Here is a 14,750-nt window from a genome sequence, read left to right on the forward strand (position 1 = left end):
GTAGCCCCCAGCTTTTCCTCTCATTGGAGTCTGTACGTTTTCCCGGTGACCTGCATGGGTTTTCTCCGAGATATTTGGTTTCCTCTCATACTCCAAAGACGTACAGGTTTGTAGATTAATTGGCTTGGTATAAATGTAAAATTGTCCCTCGTGTATGTTGGGTAGTGTTAATGTTTGGGGATTGCTGGTCGGTGCAGACTTGGTGGGCTGAAGGGCCTGTTTCTGCGCTGAACTAAACTAATTTCCGTACGATTCTCCAACCTCAAGTTATTACAAGATCCTTTGGTTGCTCCTTCAAACCTATTCTCAAGAAGGTATCCTACCATATCAACTATTGATGCTTCATTCTCCTCCTGGACTGCCCACCAGCCTTTAAGATTTCCACAACTGAACATAGTAAAATGGAGGAATCGCCTTACGGCTCACGATGGAACATGATGCCAAATTAAACTCTCTTTTACCTGCACTTGATCCACATCCCACCATTCGCTGCATATTCATGTGCCTAGCTAACAGCTATCATCATATCTGCTTCCTTCACCACTACCCCGGCACCACGCTAAAGGCACCCACCACACTGTGTAAAAAAAAAATTTGCCCCACACATCTCCATCAAACTTTCCCCCTCACACCTTAAAACAGCACCCTCTAGTATTTGACATATCTACTCTGGGAAAAAGATTCTGGTTGTCTTGCCTATTTATGCCTCATCAGCCTTCTCAACAAAAACATCTTGTCTCTTCTATTCTTGCAAACTACCATACAAACAACCTCCCATTCCCTTCCAAACATTTAAATAGGCTGTCACCGACAAAATCCAGGCCCCTTTTCCCGGAATTCCAGTCCAGAAAAATGGGACTTCCATAGTTTATGACAGCAGTGAGACTGTAATCAAAGACACATATAACACATTGTACTTGACCACAATACATCATCCTTCTTAACTTGCCTGTAAGCCTATGATACCACACTTTTCCCAAGTCTGTTCTTTATCATGTAGTTGGGGGAATCCTCGCTAAACTAGTTGCTACTCTATTCAATCTTACCTGCAATGTCTTTTTTTCCTGTCCTCCAAGGTTTCCTCTCATCTCTCCTTAGCATCTATTCTTGTCACTTACTTTAAATACAACCTCCAAACAACTGAAACATGCTACGATTAGCCCAATAGGCACAAGACGTTGACTCTGTTTCTCTTCCCACAAATGTGGTGTGACCTGCTGAAAATAAAACACTGCGGATGTTGGAAATCCAAAATAAAAACAGAAAAGGCTTGGTGCATTTTCTGTTTTTATTTTAGATTTCCAACATCCGCATTTACTGTTTATTTTAACCGCTAGCAATTTGTGAATTCTATAAGGGTGAATTTCCGTTACCCGAACAGCTGTAACACGGGGGTTGTGGGTTGTCTTTATTCCCTCCTCCACGCAAAACCCTCAACGTGTGCTAGCTCTAGAGAAAAATCCAGTGTCTCAATTTTTCTTAACAACTGCTTAACAGGCACCTGGAGATTTGCTGAGAAAATTGGTTGCAATACAAGGGTTACCAGGGCATCTTCAGTCCATTTCTCAGCTGCACAGACAAAAAAAAACTGTTAACTGAAAGGAACCGTGAACTGTGTCTTCTTTCTAAGGTAGTGAGGCAGAAAATTGCTACTGCTGAATTTTTTTTTTATTTGCCAAGTGCATTAAGACAATGATTTTTTTTCTTCTCCAAACTTTAAGCAGTATTATTTGGAGGGAAATAAGTTTTACAAATAGTTATCTTACTTTTACTTTCGCATTAATTCAAATGAATTATGTTCTAAAATGTTTTATCTAGAAACTAATTTTAAAATAGATTTATATTTATATTAAAATTTAACTTGTCTATGATTTCTTATGGAACAGCAAATTAACATGGAAAATGAAAAGGTGGTTAATTATTTTTTGTTGTTGTATCTAAAGGCATGGAATCAAAAAGCATAATCATTCTTGCTAAGTAACACCAGTTTTAAGATTGAAAATGCTCTACTCGTCGCTCTACCTCCCCCCTTGACTCCATCCAAGGACCTAAGTAGTCTTTCCAGGTGCAGCAGAGGTTCACCTGCACCTCCTTCAGCCTCATCTATTGCATCCGCTGCTCTAGGTGTCAGTTGCTCTACATCGGTGAGACCAAGCGTAGGTTTGGAGATCGTTTCGCCGAACACCTCCGCTCGGTTCGCAATAACCGACCTGATCTCCCGGTTGCTCAGCACTTCAATTCCCCCTCCCATTCCGAATCTGACCTTTTAGTCCTGGGCCTCTCCATGGCCAGAGTGAGGCCCAACATAAATTGGAGGAGGAGCACCTCATATTTCGCTTGGGTAGTTTTCACCCCAGCGGTATGATAATGACTTCTCCAATTTCAAGTAGTCCCTGCTTTCTCCTTCTTTCCCCTCCCCTTCCCAGCTCTCCCATAGCCCACTGTCTCTGCCTCTTCCTTTCTTCTTCCCACCCCCACCCCCACATCAGTCTGAAGAAGGGTCTCGACCCGAAACGTCGCCTATTTCCTTCGCTCCATAGATGCTGCACCCACTGAGTTTCTCCAGCATTTTTGTCTACCTTCGATTTTCCAGCATCTGCAGTTCCTTCTTAAACATAACCAGTTCTAAGATGGCTATTTACAGGTTGTAGATCTAAATAATTAGTCTAATGCACATTAGATAAAAATGGGTTCCTGAAATTAAATCTAAGTAATTCGTTAAACTTGTTGAATTATAAATTAGTGCATTTGTTTTCATTATATAAACTACTACAGGTACAACTTTAAACATTTCTCAAGTGTTTCATTGGCTGGAGTTTTCTGACCAAAGGTATTCCATAGAAATTAGGAATGGACCTCGCTGTTTGTGTATATATATGATTAGGACAAAAATATAGATAGGCTTATTTGCATGTTTGCATATGACACAAAAATTGTTCAAGTTATGGATAGTTTAGAACAATGTGAAAGGATACATCAGGATATAGATCAGGTGAATATGTGGGCAGAGAAATTATGTATGTGAGTTTAATTCAGACAATGTTTAACTTTGCTTAACTTTGGAATGTCAAATGTAAAAGTAACCTTACATAAGTACCCATTCCCATTGTCTCCTAATCTGCAGATCTGGATTGCCTTTGGAATGAATGAGTCACGAGTTCTACGCCTGACCAGATCTGGCGGAGCACCTGTGTGTAATCCCTACAAGACTCAGTTCCAGCATGGACTCTATGTGGCAGAATGACCTTGCAAAAATTAACTAGTACATCCTAGTTACAACCTTTAAACAAAATCAAGAAATTTGCCGTTGATGGTTGCTCTTTTAATTCATGTTGACTCTGCCCAATTCTATTTTTATCTTTCAAGATCCTCATTGTCACTTCCTCAAAAATAGATCCCAGTATTTTCTCTGGAGGATGGAAAGGTGTCCAGAATAGCATTGGAAATTGCAGCACTTAAAATGTTAACCTTGATGTACTGAATCAAGTCAGAGATGAGCAATGGAAGTAAAACACTCAGCTTAGGGTCAAAGTTACAACTGTCTAGTTCTACTGGGGTTGGTAACCTTGTAGATGGATAGGACTGCACAGCAAGGATAGGACATTTGTATTATGTTGTCAATTTGGTCTCAGCTTTAGTGGGCAAACTCATTAATCTTTTGCATTTATGTTTGTGGGAAAGATTGGAGGTGGTAAAGGAAACAAAGCGAAGAGAAGGTTGCCAGGTTATCTTTCCTTTCTATGATAAGACTGGAGCGATGTGACATGTTATGGCAGAGAAAAGTACAAGTTTGCGTGATGTAATCCAGGAAGATCCAATAATGGCCGTTCACAAAGACTGTTAAAACATGTAAATATTATTTACCTATATTCACATATGCATGTAGCATTTGACAGTTGTATCACTTACCTGAAGGTTTTTACAAGGCTACTTAGTTGAGAAATTATATCAGACATCGAGAGTTGACAAGGTCCCAATAACTTGGGTAAACTAGAAATGAAAAAGTAAACTTTTACAATTGTTATCAAATTCTCTTTGAAAATTCACATTACAAAATAATTTTACTACAGCACATGAACTTTATTTTTGGATTAATTAATTTAATTAATTCGGCGTTAATTGAGGAGCATTGTAGGATAACCGCTGTAAACATCAATATTTAATTAATTAATATTTAACAATTAATATATTCTTACAGTAGATGTATTACTTTAAAATGTATCTAATTTAAGGTGGACATTGTATTACACTTTTGAAAGGCATTGAAGCTCTTCACCACCCTGTTGATGATAAATGGGGATAGCAAATCAGCCTTGGCTTTGGCAGGGACATCTGCATGCCATGAATGCAGAAAACAAAATACAAACAAAAATCTATTTTTTCTGAACAAATCCTAAAGACGACAAGATTTGAAAAAATATATAGTTTCCATGCATACTAGATATATTAAAGTGTAAAAATCTAAAATTTATATAGATTTTGATAAATATCTATGAATACACTTACACTTTTTTAAGTGCATCTAAAACGATACCTTTGCGGATATGGTGCTGTGCTTCAGAATCAACTAATGGAAAAAATGGATCCTTTTTACTTTCCTAAATTAAAAATAGAACAGTATTATTTAAGTTATGAATTGTTTGTCTGGACATTGGAAAATATAGTGGATCAATGATCTCCTTTTCATGTTTGGCAGCAAAAATCAAACCTCTAAAAGATGTGAACTGATTGTTTAATTCTACCTTCTAGACATTTTTTACACTGATTCTAAAGATGGGAAACATGCAATTCAAAAACAGGCTTGGGGCTTCAACTCTAAAATAAGGTAACATTCATTAAAGTTCAGTATGTATGTTACTGGGTTAAAAATAAAAAGAGAAAATATTTTTCACTGTGCATTTCACATACTCTTCACGGAAAAATTCTGTATTTAATGATTTTTTATTATCTTTATAAAATGCAACATTATGTCACAAACATCATTAGAAGCACTTTACCTTCTTCATTGACCATTTAATGAAACATAACATTTCACTGTGCTAAGCCTTTAGTCATAGTTATGCAGCATATACACATCTATCAGCCCACCTTCATGCCTATTTACACCAATCCCACTTCCCTGTGTAAATTCCATATCGTTCTATAACTTGTTCATTCAACTACCTATCCATGGAAACATAGAAATTAGGTGCAGGAGTAGGCCATTCGGCCCTTCGAGCCTGCACCGCCATTCAATATGATCATGGCTGATCATCCAACTCAGTATCCCGTACCTGCCTTCTCTCCATACCCTCTGATCCCCTTAGGGCCACATCTAACTCCCTCTTAAATATAGCCAATGAACTGGCCTCGACTACCCTCTGTGGCAGAGAGTTCCAGAGATTCACCACTCTCTGTGTGAAAAAGGTTCTTCTCATCTCGGTTTTAAAGGATTTCCCCCTTATCCTTAAGCAGTGATCCCTTGTCCTGGACTTCCCCAACATCGGGAGCAATCTTCCTGCATCTAGCCTGTCCAACCCCTTAAGAATTTTATAAGTTTCTATAAGATCCCCTCTCAATCTCCTAAATTCTAGAGAGTATAAACCAAGTCTATCCAGTCTTTCTTCATAAGACAGTCCTGACATCCCAGGAATCAGTCTGGTGAACCTTCTCTGCACTCCCTCTATGGCAATAATGTCCTTCCTCAGATTTGGAGACCAAAACTGTACGCAATACTCCAGGTGTGGTCTCACCAAGACCCTGTACAACTGCAGTAGAACGTCCCTGCTCCTATACTCAAATCCTTTTGCTATGAAAGCTAACATACCATTCGCTTTCTTCACTGCCTGCTGCACCTGCATGCCTACTTTCAATGACTGGTGTACCATGACACCCAGGTCTCGCTGCATCTCCCCTTTTCCTAGTCGGCCACCATTTAGATAATAGTCTGCTTTCCTGTTTTTGCCATCAAAATGGATAACCTCACATTTATCCACATTATACTGCATCTGCCAAACATTTGCCCACTCACCCAGCCTATCTAAGTCACCTTGCAGTCTCCTAGCATCCTCCTCACAGCTAACACTGCCCCCCCAGCTTAGTGTCATCCGCAAACTTGGAGATATTGCCTTCAATTCCCGCATCCAGATCATTAATATATATTGTAAATAGCTGGGGTCCCAGCACTGAGCCTTGCGGTACCCCACTAGTCACTGCCTGCCATTGTGAAAAGGACCCGTTTACTCCTACTCTTTGCTTCCTGTTTGCCAGCCAGTTATCTATCCACATCAATACTGAACCCCCAATGCCGTGTGCTTTAAGTTTGTAAACTAATCTCTTATGTGGGACCTTGTCGAAAGCCTTCTGGAAGTCCAGATGCACCACATCCACTGGTTCTCCCCTATCCACGCTACTAGTTACATCCTCGAAAAATTCTATAAGATTCGTCAGACATGATTTACCTTTTGTAAATCCATGCTGACTTTGTCCAATGATTTCACCGCTTTCCAAATGTGCTGCTATCCCATCTTTAATAACTGACTCTAGTAGTTTCCCCACTACCGATGTTAGACTAACTGGTCTGTATTTCCCCGTTTTCTCTCTCTCTCCCTTCTTAAAAAGTGGGGTTACGTTTGCTACCCGCCAATCCTCAGGAACTACTCCAGAATCTAAAGAGTTTTGAAAGATTATTACTAATGCATCCACTATTTCTGGAGCTACCTCCTTAAGTACTCTGGGATGCAGCCTATCTGGCCCTGGGGATTTATCGGCCTTTAATCCATTCAATTTACCCAACACCACTTCCCGGCTAACCTGGATTTCACTCAATTCCTCCAACTCCTTTGACCCGCGGTCCTCTGCTATTTCCGGCAGATTATTTATGTCTTCCTTAGTGAAGACGGAACCAAAGTAGTTATTCAATTGGTCCGCCATATCCTTGTTCCCCATGATCAACTCACCTGTTTCTGACTGCAAGGGACCTACATTTGTTTTAACTAATCTCTTTCTTTTCACATATCTATAAAACTTTTGCAGTCAGTTTTTATGTTCCCTGCCAGTTTTCTTTCATAATCTATTTTTCCTTTCCTAATTAAGCCCTTTGTCCTCCTCTGCTGGTCTCTGAATTTCTCCCAGTCCTCCGGTATGCTGCTTTTTCTGGCTAATTTGTACGCATCATCCTTCGCTTTGATACTATCCCTGATTTCCCTTGTTATCCACGGATGTACTACCTTCCCTGATTTATTCTTTTGCCAAACTGGGATGAACAATTTTTGTAGTTCATCCATGCAGTCTTTAAATGTCTTCCATTGCATATCCACCGTCAACCCTTTTAGAATTAATTGCCAGTCAATCTTGGCCAATTCACGTCTCATACCCTCAAAGTTACCGTTCTTTAGGTTCAGAACCATTGTTTCTGAATTAACAATGTCACTCTCCATCCTAATGAAGAACTCAACCATATTATGGTCACTCTTGCCCAAGGGGGCACGTACAACAAGACTGCTAACTAACCCTTCCTCATTACTCAATACCCAGTCTAAAATAGCCTGCTCTCTCGTTGGTTCCTCTACTGTTGATTTAGATAACTATCCCGCATACATTCCAAGAAATCCTCTTCCTCAGCACCCCTGCCAATTTGATTCACCCAATCTATATGTAGATTGAAGTCACCCATTATAACGGTTTTGCCTTTGTCGCACGCATTTCTAATTTCCTGTTTGATACCATCTCCAACTTCACTACTACTGTTAGGTGGCCTGTACACAATACCCACCAGCGTTTTCTGCCCCTTAGTGTTTCGCAGCTCTACCCATACCGATTCCACATCCTCCAAACTAATGTCCTTCCTTTCCATTGCGTTAATCTCCTCTCTAATCAGCAACGCTACCCCACCTCCTTTTCCTTTCTCTCTATCCCTCCTGAATATTGAATATCCCTGGATGTTCAGCTCCCAGCCTTGGTCACCTTGGAGCCATGTCTCCGTGATCCCAACTATATCATAGTCATTAATAGCTATCTGCACATTCAACTCATCCACCTTATTACGAATGCTCCTTGCATTGAGACACAAAGCCTTCAGGCTTGTTTTTACAACACTCTTACCCCTTATACAATTATGTTGAAAAGTGGCCCTTTTTGATTTTTGCCCTGGTTTTGTCTGCCTGCCACTTTTACTTTTCACCTTGCTACCTATTGCTTCTACCCTCATTTTACACCCCTCTGTCTCTACGCTCACACATTTAAGAAACCCTTTCCCTTTAACTCCATCCTCCACTATCCCATTCGACACCCCACCCCCCTTATTCAGTTTAAAACCACCGGTGTAGCAGTGGCAAACCTGCCTGCCAGAATGCTGGTCCCACACCTGTTAAGATGCAATCCGTCCCTTTTGTACAGTTCCCCCTTACCCCAAAACAGATCCCAGTGATCTAAGAATCTAAATCCCTGCCCCATGCACCAGTTCCTCAGCCACACGTTCAGGTCCCGTATCTCCCTGTTCCTGCTCTCGCCAGCACGAGGAACTGGAAGCAAACCGGAGATAACAACCCTGGAGGTCCTGCTTTTCAGCATTTTTCCGAGCTCTCTAAAGTCACGCTGCAGAATATTCATCCCCTTCTTTCCGACATCGTTTGTGCCGACATGCACTACCACTTCCGGATGTTCACCTTCGCCCTTGAGGATTTTCTGCACTCTGTCCGTGACATCCTGGATCCTGGCACCAGGAAGGCAGCACACCATCCTCGCATCCCGTCTGTTGCCGCAGAAACCCCTGTGCGTACCTCTCACAATGGAGTCTCCCACTACAATGGCGTTGCCTGACTTAGGCCTTTTTGGTTCTGGCTCAACAGCCCTATTCGCATCGCAAGCCAGTCCGCCGCCCAGTGTAAACACCTCTTCTGTCCCGACAGCTTCTAAGTGGGTGAACCTGTTCACAAGAGGTACAACACCCGGGGAAGTTGGCATTCCATGCTTCCCTCCCGTTCTCACTGTCTCCCACCTTCTCTCTTCCAGTACCTTAGGTGTAACAATCGTACTGTAGGACTTGTCGAGGAACGACTCCGTTTCTCGGACGAACCGGAGGTCATCCACTTGCTTCTCAAGTTCCCCAACACGGCCCTTCAGGAGCTCTACCTGGATGCACTTCTCGCATTTGTAGCAGCCAGAGGCACCAGCGGTGTCCTTGACCTCCCACATACTGCAAGCATCGCACTGAATCAGCTTGCCTGACATCTCCTTCTTTCGTCTCCTCTCCTCAGCCTCCTCGCCAAAGACACTTTTCTCACAGGGCACTTCACTCACTGCCGCTCGCTAAGAGCTGTCTTGCTTAAATTGACTGATGAATTGCCTGATTTACCAATTTACAAACCAAATTCCTCAGTTTTCAACTGTTTTCCCGGCACTGACTCACTTCTCTCCTCCCACTTGGGCTAGAGCCAATCAGTCGTATCTCCTGCTAAACTCCTGCTGCTGTTGCTCCCAAAACTACAGCAGTTCTGAGTCCTTCCGTTGTTACTGTTACTGTTCCTGCATCAACTATCTTCTCTGGTAGCACATTCCAGATATCAACAATCTTGATGTGAAAAGTTTACTCCTTTGACTCTCTTTAAATCTCTTTCCTCTCACCTTAAAAGTTACGGCTTCTAGTTTTAGATACCCCTACCATGGGGTACATGCCCTATCCTGTGCCTCTCATAACTTTATATACTTCTACCATGCCAGCCTCTGTCACTCCAGGATAAACAGACCCAGCCTATCTAATCTATCATAACTCAAGCCCTCCAACCTAGACAACATCCTTGTGAATCTTTTCTGCACCGTTTCTAGCTTAATCACATCCTTCCTGTAGTATGACAACCAAAATTGCACAAAATTCTCCAAGTTCTGCTGAGCCAACATTTCGTACAACTGCACTATAAATGCACTCATAAACTAAAAGCCTCGGCTAATGAAGGTGAACATGCCATTTGCCTTCTTCGCCATCATTGTGTACGTGTTGCCACTTTGAAGAAATTACATACCTGTATCCCTAGGTCTTTCTGCTCATATTCCCAGAGCCATTCCATGTATATGGAAAGCAGTGATGGTCAAAGTCAACATGGATTTATGAAGAGGAAATCTAATGTCTAATCTTTTGGAATATTTTGAGGATGTAACAAGTAGAATGGATAAGGTAGAGCTAGTCGATATGGTGTATCTGGACTGTCAAAAAGCCTTTGACTAGGTCCCACACAAGCAATTTGTTTGCAAAATTAAACCACATGGTATTGGGGGTAGGGTATTGACATGGGTAGAGAACTGGTTGGCAGACAGGAAGCAAAGAGTAGGAATTAACGGGTCATTTTCAGAATGGCAGACAGTGACTAGTGGGGTGCTGCAAGACTCGGTGCTGGGACTCTAGCTGTTTACAGTATATATTAACGATTTAGATGAGGGAATTAAATGTAACATCTCTACGTTTACGGATGACACAAAGCTGGATGGCAGTGTGAGCTGCGAGGAGGATGCTATGAGACTGCAGGGTGACTTGGATAGATTGGGTGAGTGGGCAGAAGCATGGCAGAAGCAGTATAATGTGCATAAATGTGAGGTTATCCACTGAGGTGGCAAGAACAGGAAGGCAGATTATTATCTGAATGGTGTCAGATTAGGAGAAGGGGATGGGCAATGAGACCTGGGTGTGCCTGTACATCAGTCACTGAAAGTAAGCATGCAGGTACAGCAGGCAGTGAAGAAAGCCAATGGCATGTTGGCCTTCATTGCAAGAGGATTTAAGTTTAGGAGCAAGGAGGTCCTGCTGCAGTTGTACAGGGCCCTGGTGAGACTGCACCTGGAGTTTTGTGTGCAATTTTGGTCTCCTAATTTGAGGAACGACATTATTGCTATTGATGGAGTGCAGCGTAGGTTCACCAGGTTAATTCCCGCGATGGCGGGACTGATGTTTGATGAAAGAATGGTTCGACTGGGCTTGTATTTGCTGGAATTTAGAAGGATGAGAGGAGATCCTATAGAAACATATAACATTCTTAGAGGATTGGACAGGGTAGCTGCAGGAACAATGTTCCCAATGTTGGTGGAGTCCAGAACCAGGGGTTACAGTTTATAAGAATAAGAGGTCGGTCATTTAGGACTGAGACGAGGAAGCACTTCTTCACAGAGAATTGTGAGTCTGTGGAATTCTCTGCCTCAGAGGGCGGTGGAGGCTGGTTCTCTGGATACTTTCAAGAGAGAGCTAGATAGGGCTCTTAAAAATAGAGGAGTCGGGGGATATGGGGAAAAAGTCGGAACAGGGTACTGATTTTGGATGATCAGCCATGATCATATTGAATTGCGGTGCTGGCTCAAAGGGCTGAATGGCCGACTCCAGCACCTATTTTCTATGTTTCTATATCCTATATACTGTATGTAGTTGTATGCTCTACAACTGTATGTACTGCCTTAGTTTACCTTAGAAAATTGTAGAATGTCACACTTAGCGTCACATAGTTATACAAAGCGGAAACAGATCCTTTGGCTTAATTCCTCCATGCCAACCAATGACTCTACTTGGGCTAGTCTCATGTGCCTGCATTTGGCTCGTATTTCAATCTTTTCTATCCATATACCTATTTAAATTTATTTTAAACAAAATAATTGCATCTGCTACTTCAGCGCCCTCCAGCAGATCGTTTCATATACATACCACCCTCTGAGTGAAAATGCTGCCCTTCAGGCCCCTTTTAAATCTTTCCCCTCTCATCTTAAATCTATGCCCTCTAGTTTTAGACTCCCCTATCTGGTAAAAGGACTGCTGGGGAAGGATTATTAGACCTCTGGCAGAGATTTTTGTAACTGCGTTAGTCACTGGTGAGGTACTGGAAGGCTGGAGGACAACCATTGTTTATGTTATTTAAGAGGGAGGTAATTTAAAGAGGGAAGCAGAGATAAATCAGGGAATTACAGGCTGGTTAGCCTTACACAAGTGGGGGAGTTTATTGGAATAGATTTTGCGATACAGGTTATTATGCATTTGGAAAGGCGGGAACTGATAAGGGATACCTAGCATTATTTTCGGTATGGGAAACTGTGCCTCATGAATTTAATTGAGTTTTATTTTGAGGAGGTAACCCAGAGGATTGACAAGATTGACAAGGTTTTGTCTATGTGGATTTCAGAAAAGCCATTGACAAGGTCTGGCATGGTAGGATGGTAGTGGAATGTTGTTTCATTTTTCATTTCACTGCACATCTCGTATGTGTATGTGACGAATAAACTTGACTTGACTTGTTTTTCAGATTGCAGGAAATATCTGATTTTAAATACCGTAAAATATAATTAACCACTGTGCCATCAGGAAGATAATTTAACTCAGATAACAAGTTTGTTATTTTGCCTAAACTGCTCTTTCTCCTTACTACCCACATGATTATTGAATGTAACAAGAGCTATTGGGACTGAATGTGATGGAAATTGATGCCATCAGTTCATGATGTAATAGCTGTCAGATTCAATATTAGGAATTGAATCCAAGACCATTCTAGTTAACATCTATGTTAACTAGAATGGCCTTGGATTTAATTCCTAATATGGAAAGCAGTTACCAGAATTATTACCTCGTCACCCTTTACGGGGCTGTGGAATGGAACCCACTGGGGGAGTCACAAAATAAAGTTCTAAAATCTTCAACAAAGCATCATGAACTAAAATTTGGCAAACTTTTGAATGAATTTTAAAAAATGATTTACTCGTATTGAGAACTATTTTGATTTTTTCTTTGATTTCTTCCAGAAAGATATTAGTGTGAAGAATGTATAACTTACGGAAGTTGTGGACTGATAATTTCCTTCCCAGTTGTCTTCGGAGTTGTCAGGTAAAACATATCGTCCTTTATAAAACTCTCTGACCTTCAGATGAAGAAATTTAGATTCCTGCTTTAATTGTTCAAATTTTGGTAATGGTCTAACAGAGGCATCTAACTTTTTGACCTGGATGCTCTTGTGAATATTTTCATTAGGATCAATGATTTCAACTACTTCCAGGCTATCCAAGTCATCTTCATCAAGTTGTTCTTGTTCAGTAGCATGACATGGCAACCTACATTGTGTTCCTTTGTATTTTAAATTTGAACCATAAAGAAATCTTAATGTTTCTCCTGTGTTCCATTCACTTAATGTTTGTCTTAGTAATTCAATCACATTACTTTCTACATGTGAAGTAGAGCTACTTGAACAAAGAGAGTTACGTTGTTTTGATATTGCTATTAGCTTTTTCAGAGATGCAGCACCTTTCTTACTTAGACCTTGTGTGGTAACATTGCTTGCTACAACTTTCTCATCATCTTTTAATCCAGTCAAGGAAACTGTTGGAAGTACATCTTGGTCTACTGACAGAGGTGTTTTTTCCTTCGGTGCAAAAGTCAATTGATCTGTTCCTGCATTCTGGGACAATCTGGAACTAGATATCTCAGCATTATTAACATGATATTCCTTCAATTGTTGTGCAGCATTTTCTACTTCATGATCCGTCTCTGAACATTTTGGCACAGTTAATGTTTTTTCGGGTTCTGTAGTAATACCGTGCTGCTTTTTTTTAACCTGTTTGTGCCTTGCACATTTTACGTTATACTTTTCTCCAGTCACGACAGATGAAACAAATTCTTGATCGGTGCCACTGCTATCACTTTCACGTGGAGAGGAGTTAGATTCTTGCCGATCGTCCACAAAAGAAGGGTCATCAACATCTGAAACCTGGATACTTAAAGTTTGAAATCTCACTTTTTCCCCAGCGCTCCCCCTGCACGGTTAAGATATAAAAAAAGAATAATTGATTCAAAGCTTATTTTCTAGGCATTATTCAGAAGCCAGATATCTCAAGGACTGTATTTACTGCCCTTCCACAATAATCTCTGAATCGAGGGTGCACAAGGTTCAAAACCTGTACTTTTTCTTAAGGCTCTTTCCGAACATCTACTGATACTGATCTCTAGATAGTTAATTTCTGAGAAAATAGCATTCTTTAACAAAATGGAGAAACTCCCAATTAGACAGGGAACGGTAGGCATGTCGACTTGCAGAAGAGATCTGGAAACAGAAGAACTGTTTGTTTTTTGCTGCAAAGTTGGATCTTTTGGCCATTTATATTTGAAACATCGCATACAACCAGTCCTAATTATAACCAATGTTGAATACTACTCTTTATTGGCTTCAATGTGGTAACTCCATGCAATTTTGTTTGTGCCATTTACAATACAGTATGGAAAGTGGACAATTACCTTACATTTACAGGCAAATGCGCCACCTCGTGGCCAATGTTTTAGAGCAGCAGTTTAAAAAAAAATCCCAAATCTCTCCCATTGGCACCAAAAATAACCCAAAATGTTTGTTTTCGCTCGTATTTTCTTTTACACATTATGAAACTAAAAAATCAACAGGTCTCTTAAATAGGTATATCTACAAAGACAGACAATAAAAAGGCATAAAAATCAGAACACAGGTGAACAAAAACACATTAGGGTAAATAATTTGAGTTACCAATGCTATCAGCACATGCATCAATCGCAACTCCATAAATGATTAAATAATATTGATTGATGGATAATCTATCCAGACCATTTTTGCACATACAAGCTGTGATATATGATACTTAATTATCTTGAAATGATCAATTCTTAATACTAAATTCTAAACAATTACACTAAAGTTTAAAATACATACCTTTGCTCTTTTAATAATCGACACACTGGAGGTCTACAATACAAAAGAAAATATTTATCATGCATTAATAAAAATATTCCC

At 40.6% G+C, this 14,750-nt stretch overlaps 1 protein-coding gene across 1 annotated transcript in view; it reads right to left on the reverse strand.

Moving 5' to 3' along the window:
* The window catches only part of rpap2 (RNA polymerase II associated protein 2), a 56,732-nt gene that overhangs the window by 32,566 nt on the left and 9,416 nt on the right, over nt 1–14,750 (reverse strand). Inside the window, exons 6-9 of the mRNA XM_033028955.1 lie at nt 14,670–14,702; nt 12,777–13,749; nt 4,507–4,598; nt 3,910–3,990 (exon numbers count right to left, since the gene is read on the reverse strand). Coding sequence (XP_032884846.1) covers nt 3,910–3,990; nt 4,507–4,598; nt 12,777–13,749; nt 14,670–14,702 — 1,179 coding nt within the window. The remainder of the gene's footprint in view (nt 1–3,909; nt 3,991–4,506; nt 4,599–12,776; nt 13,750–14,669; nt 14,703–14,750) is intronic.

The sequence above is a fragment of the Amblyraja radiata genome, chromosome 10 (genome assembly GCF_010909765.2).
Source record: "Amblyraja radiata isolate CabotCenter1 chromosome 10, sAmbRad1.1.pri, whole genome shotgun sequence".
In the NCBI taxonomy this organism is placed as follows: domain Eukaryota; kingdom Metazoa; phylum Chordata; class Chondrichthyes; order Rajiformes; family Rajidae; genus Amblyraja; species Amblyraja radiata.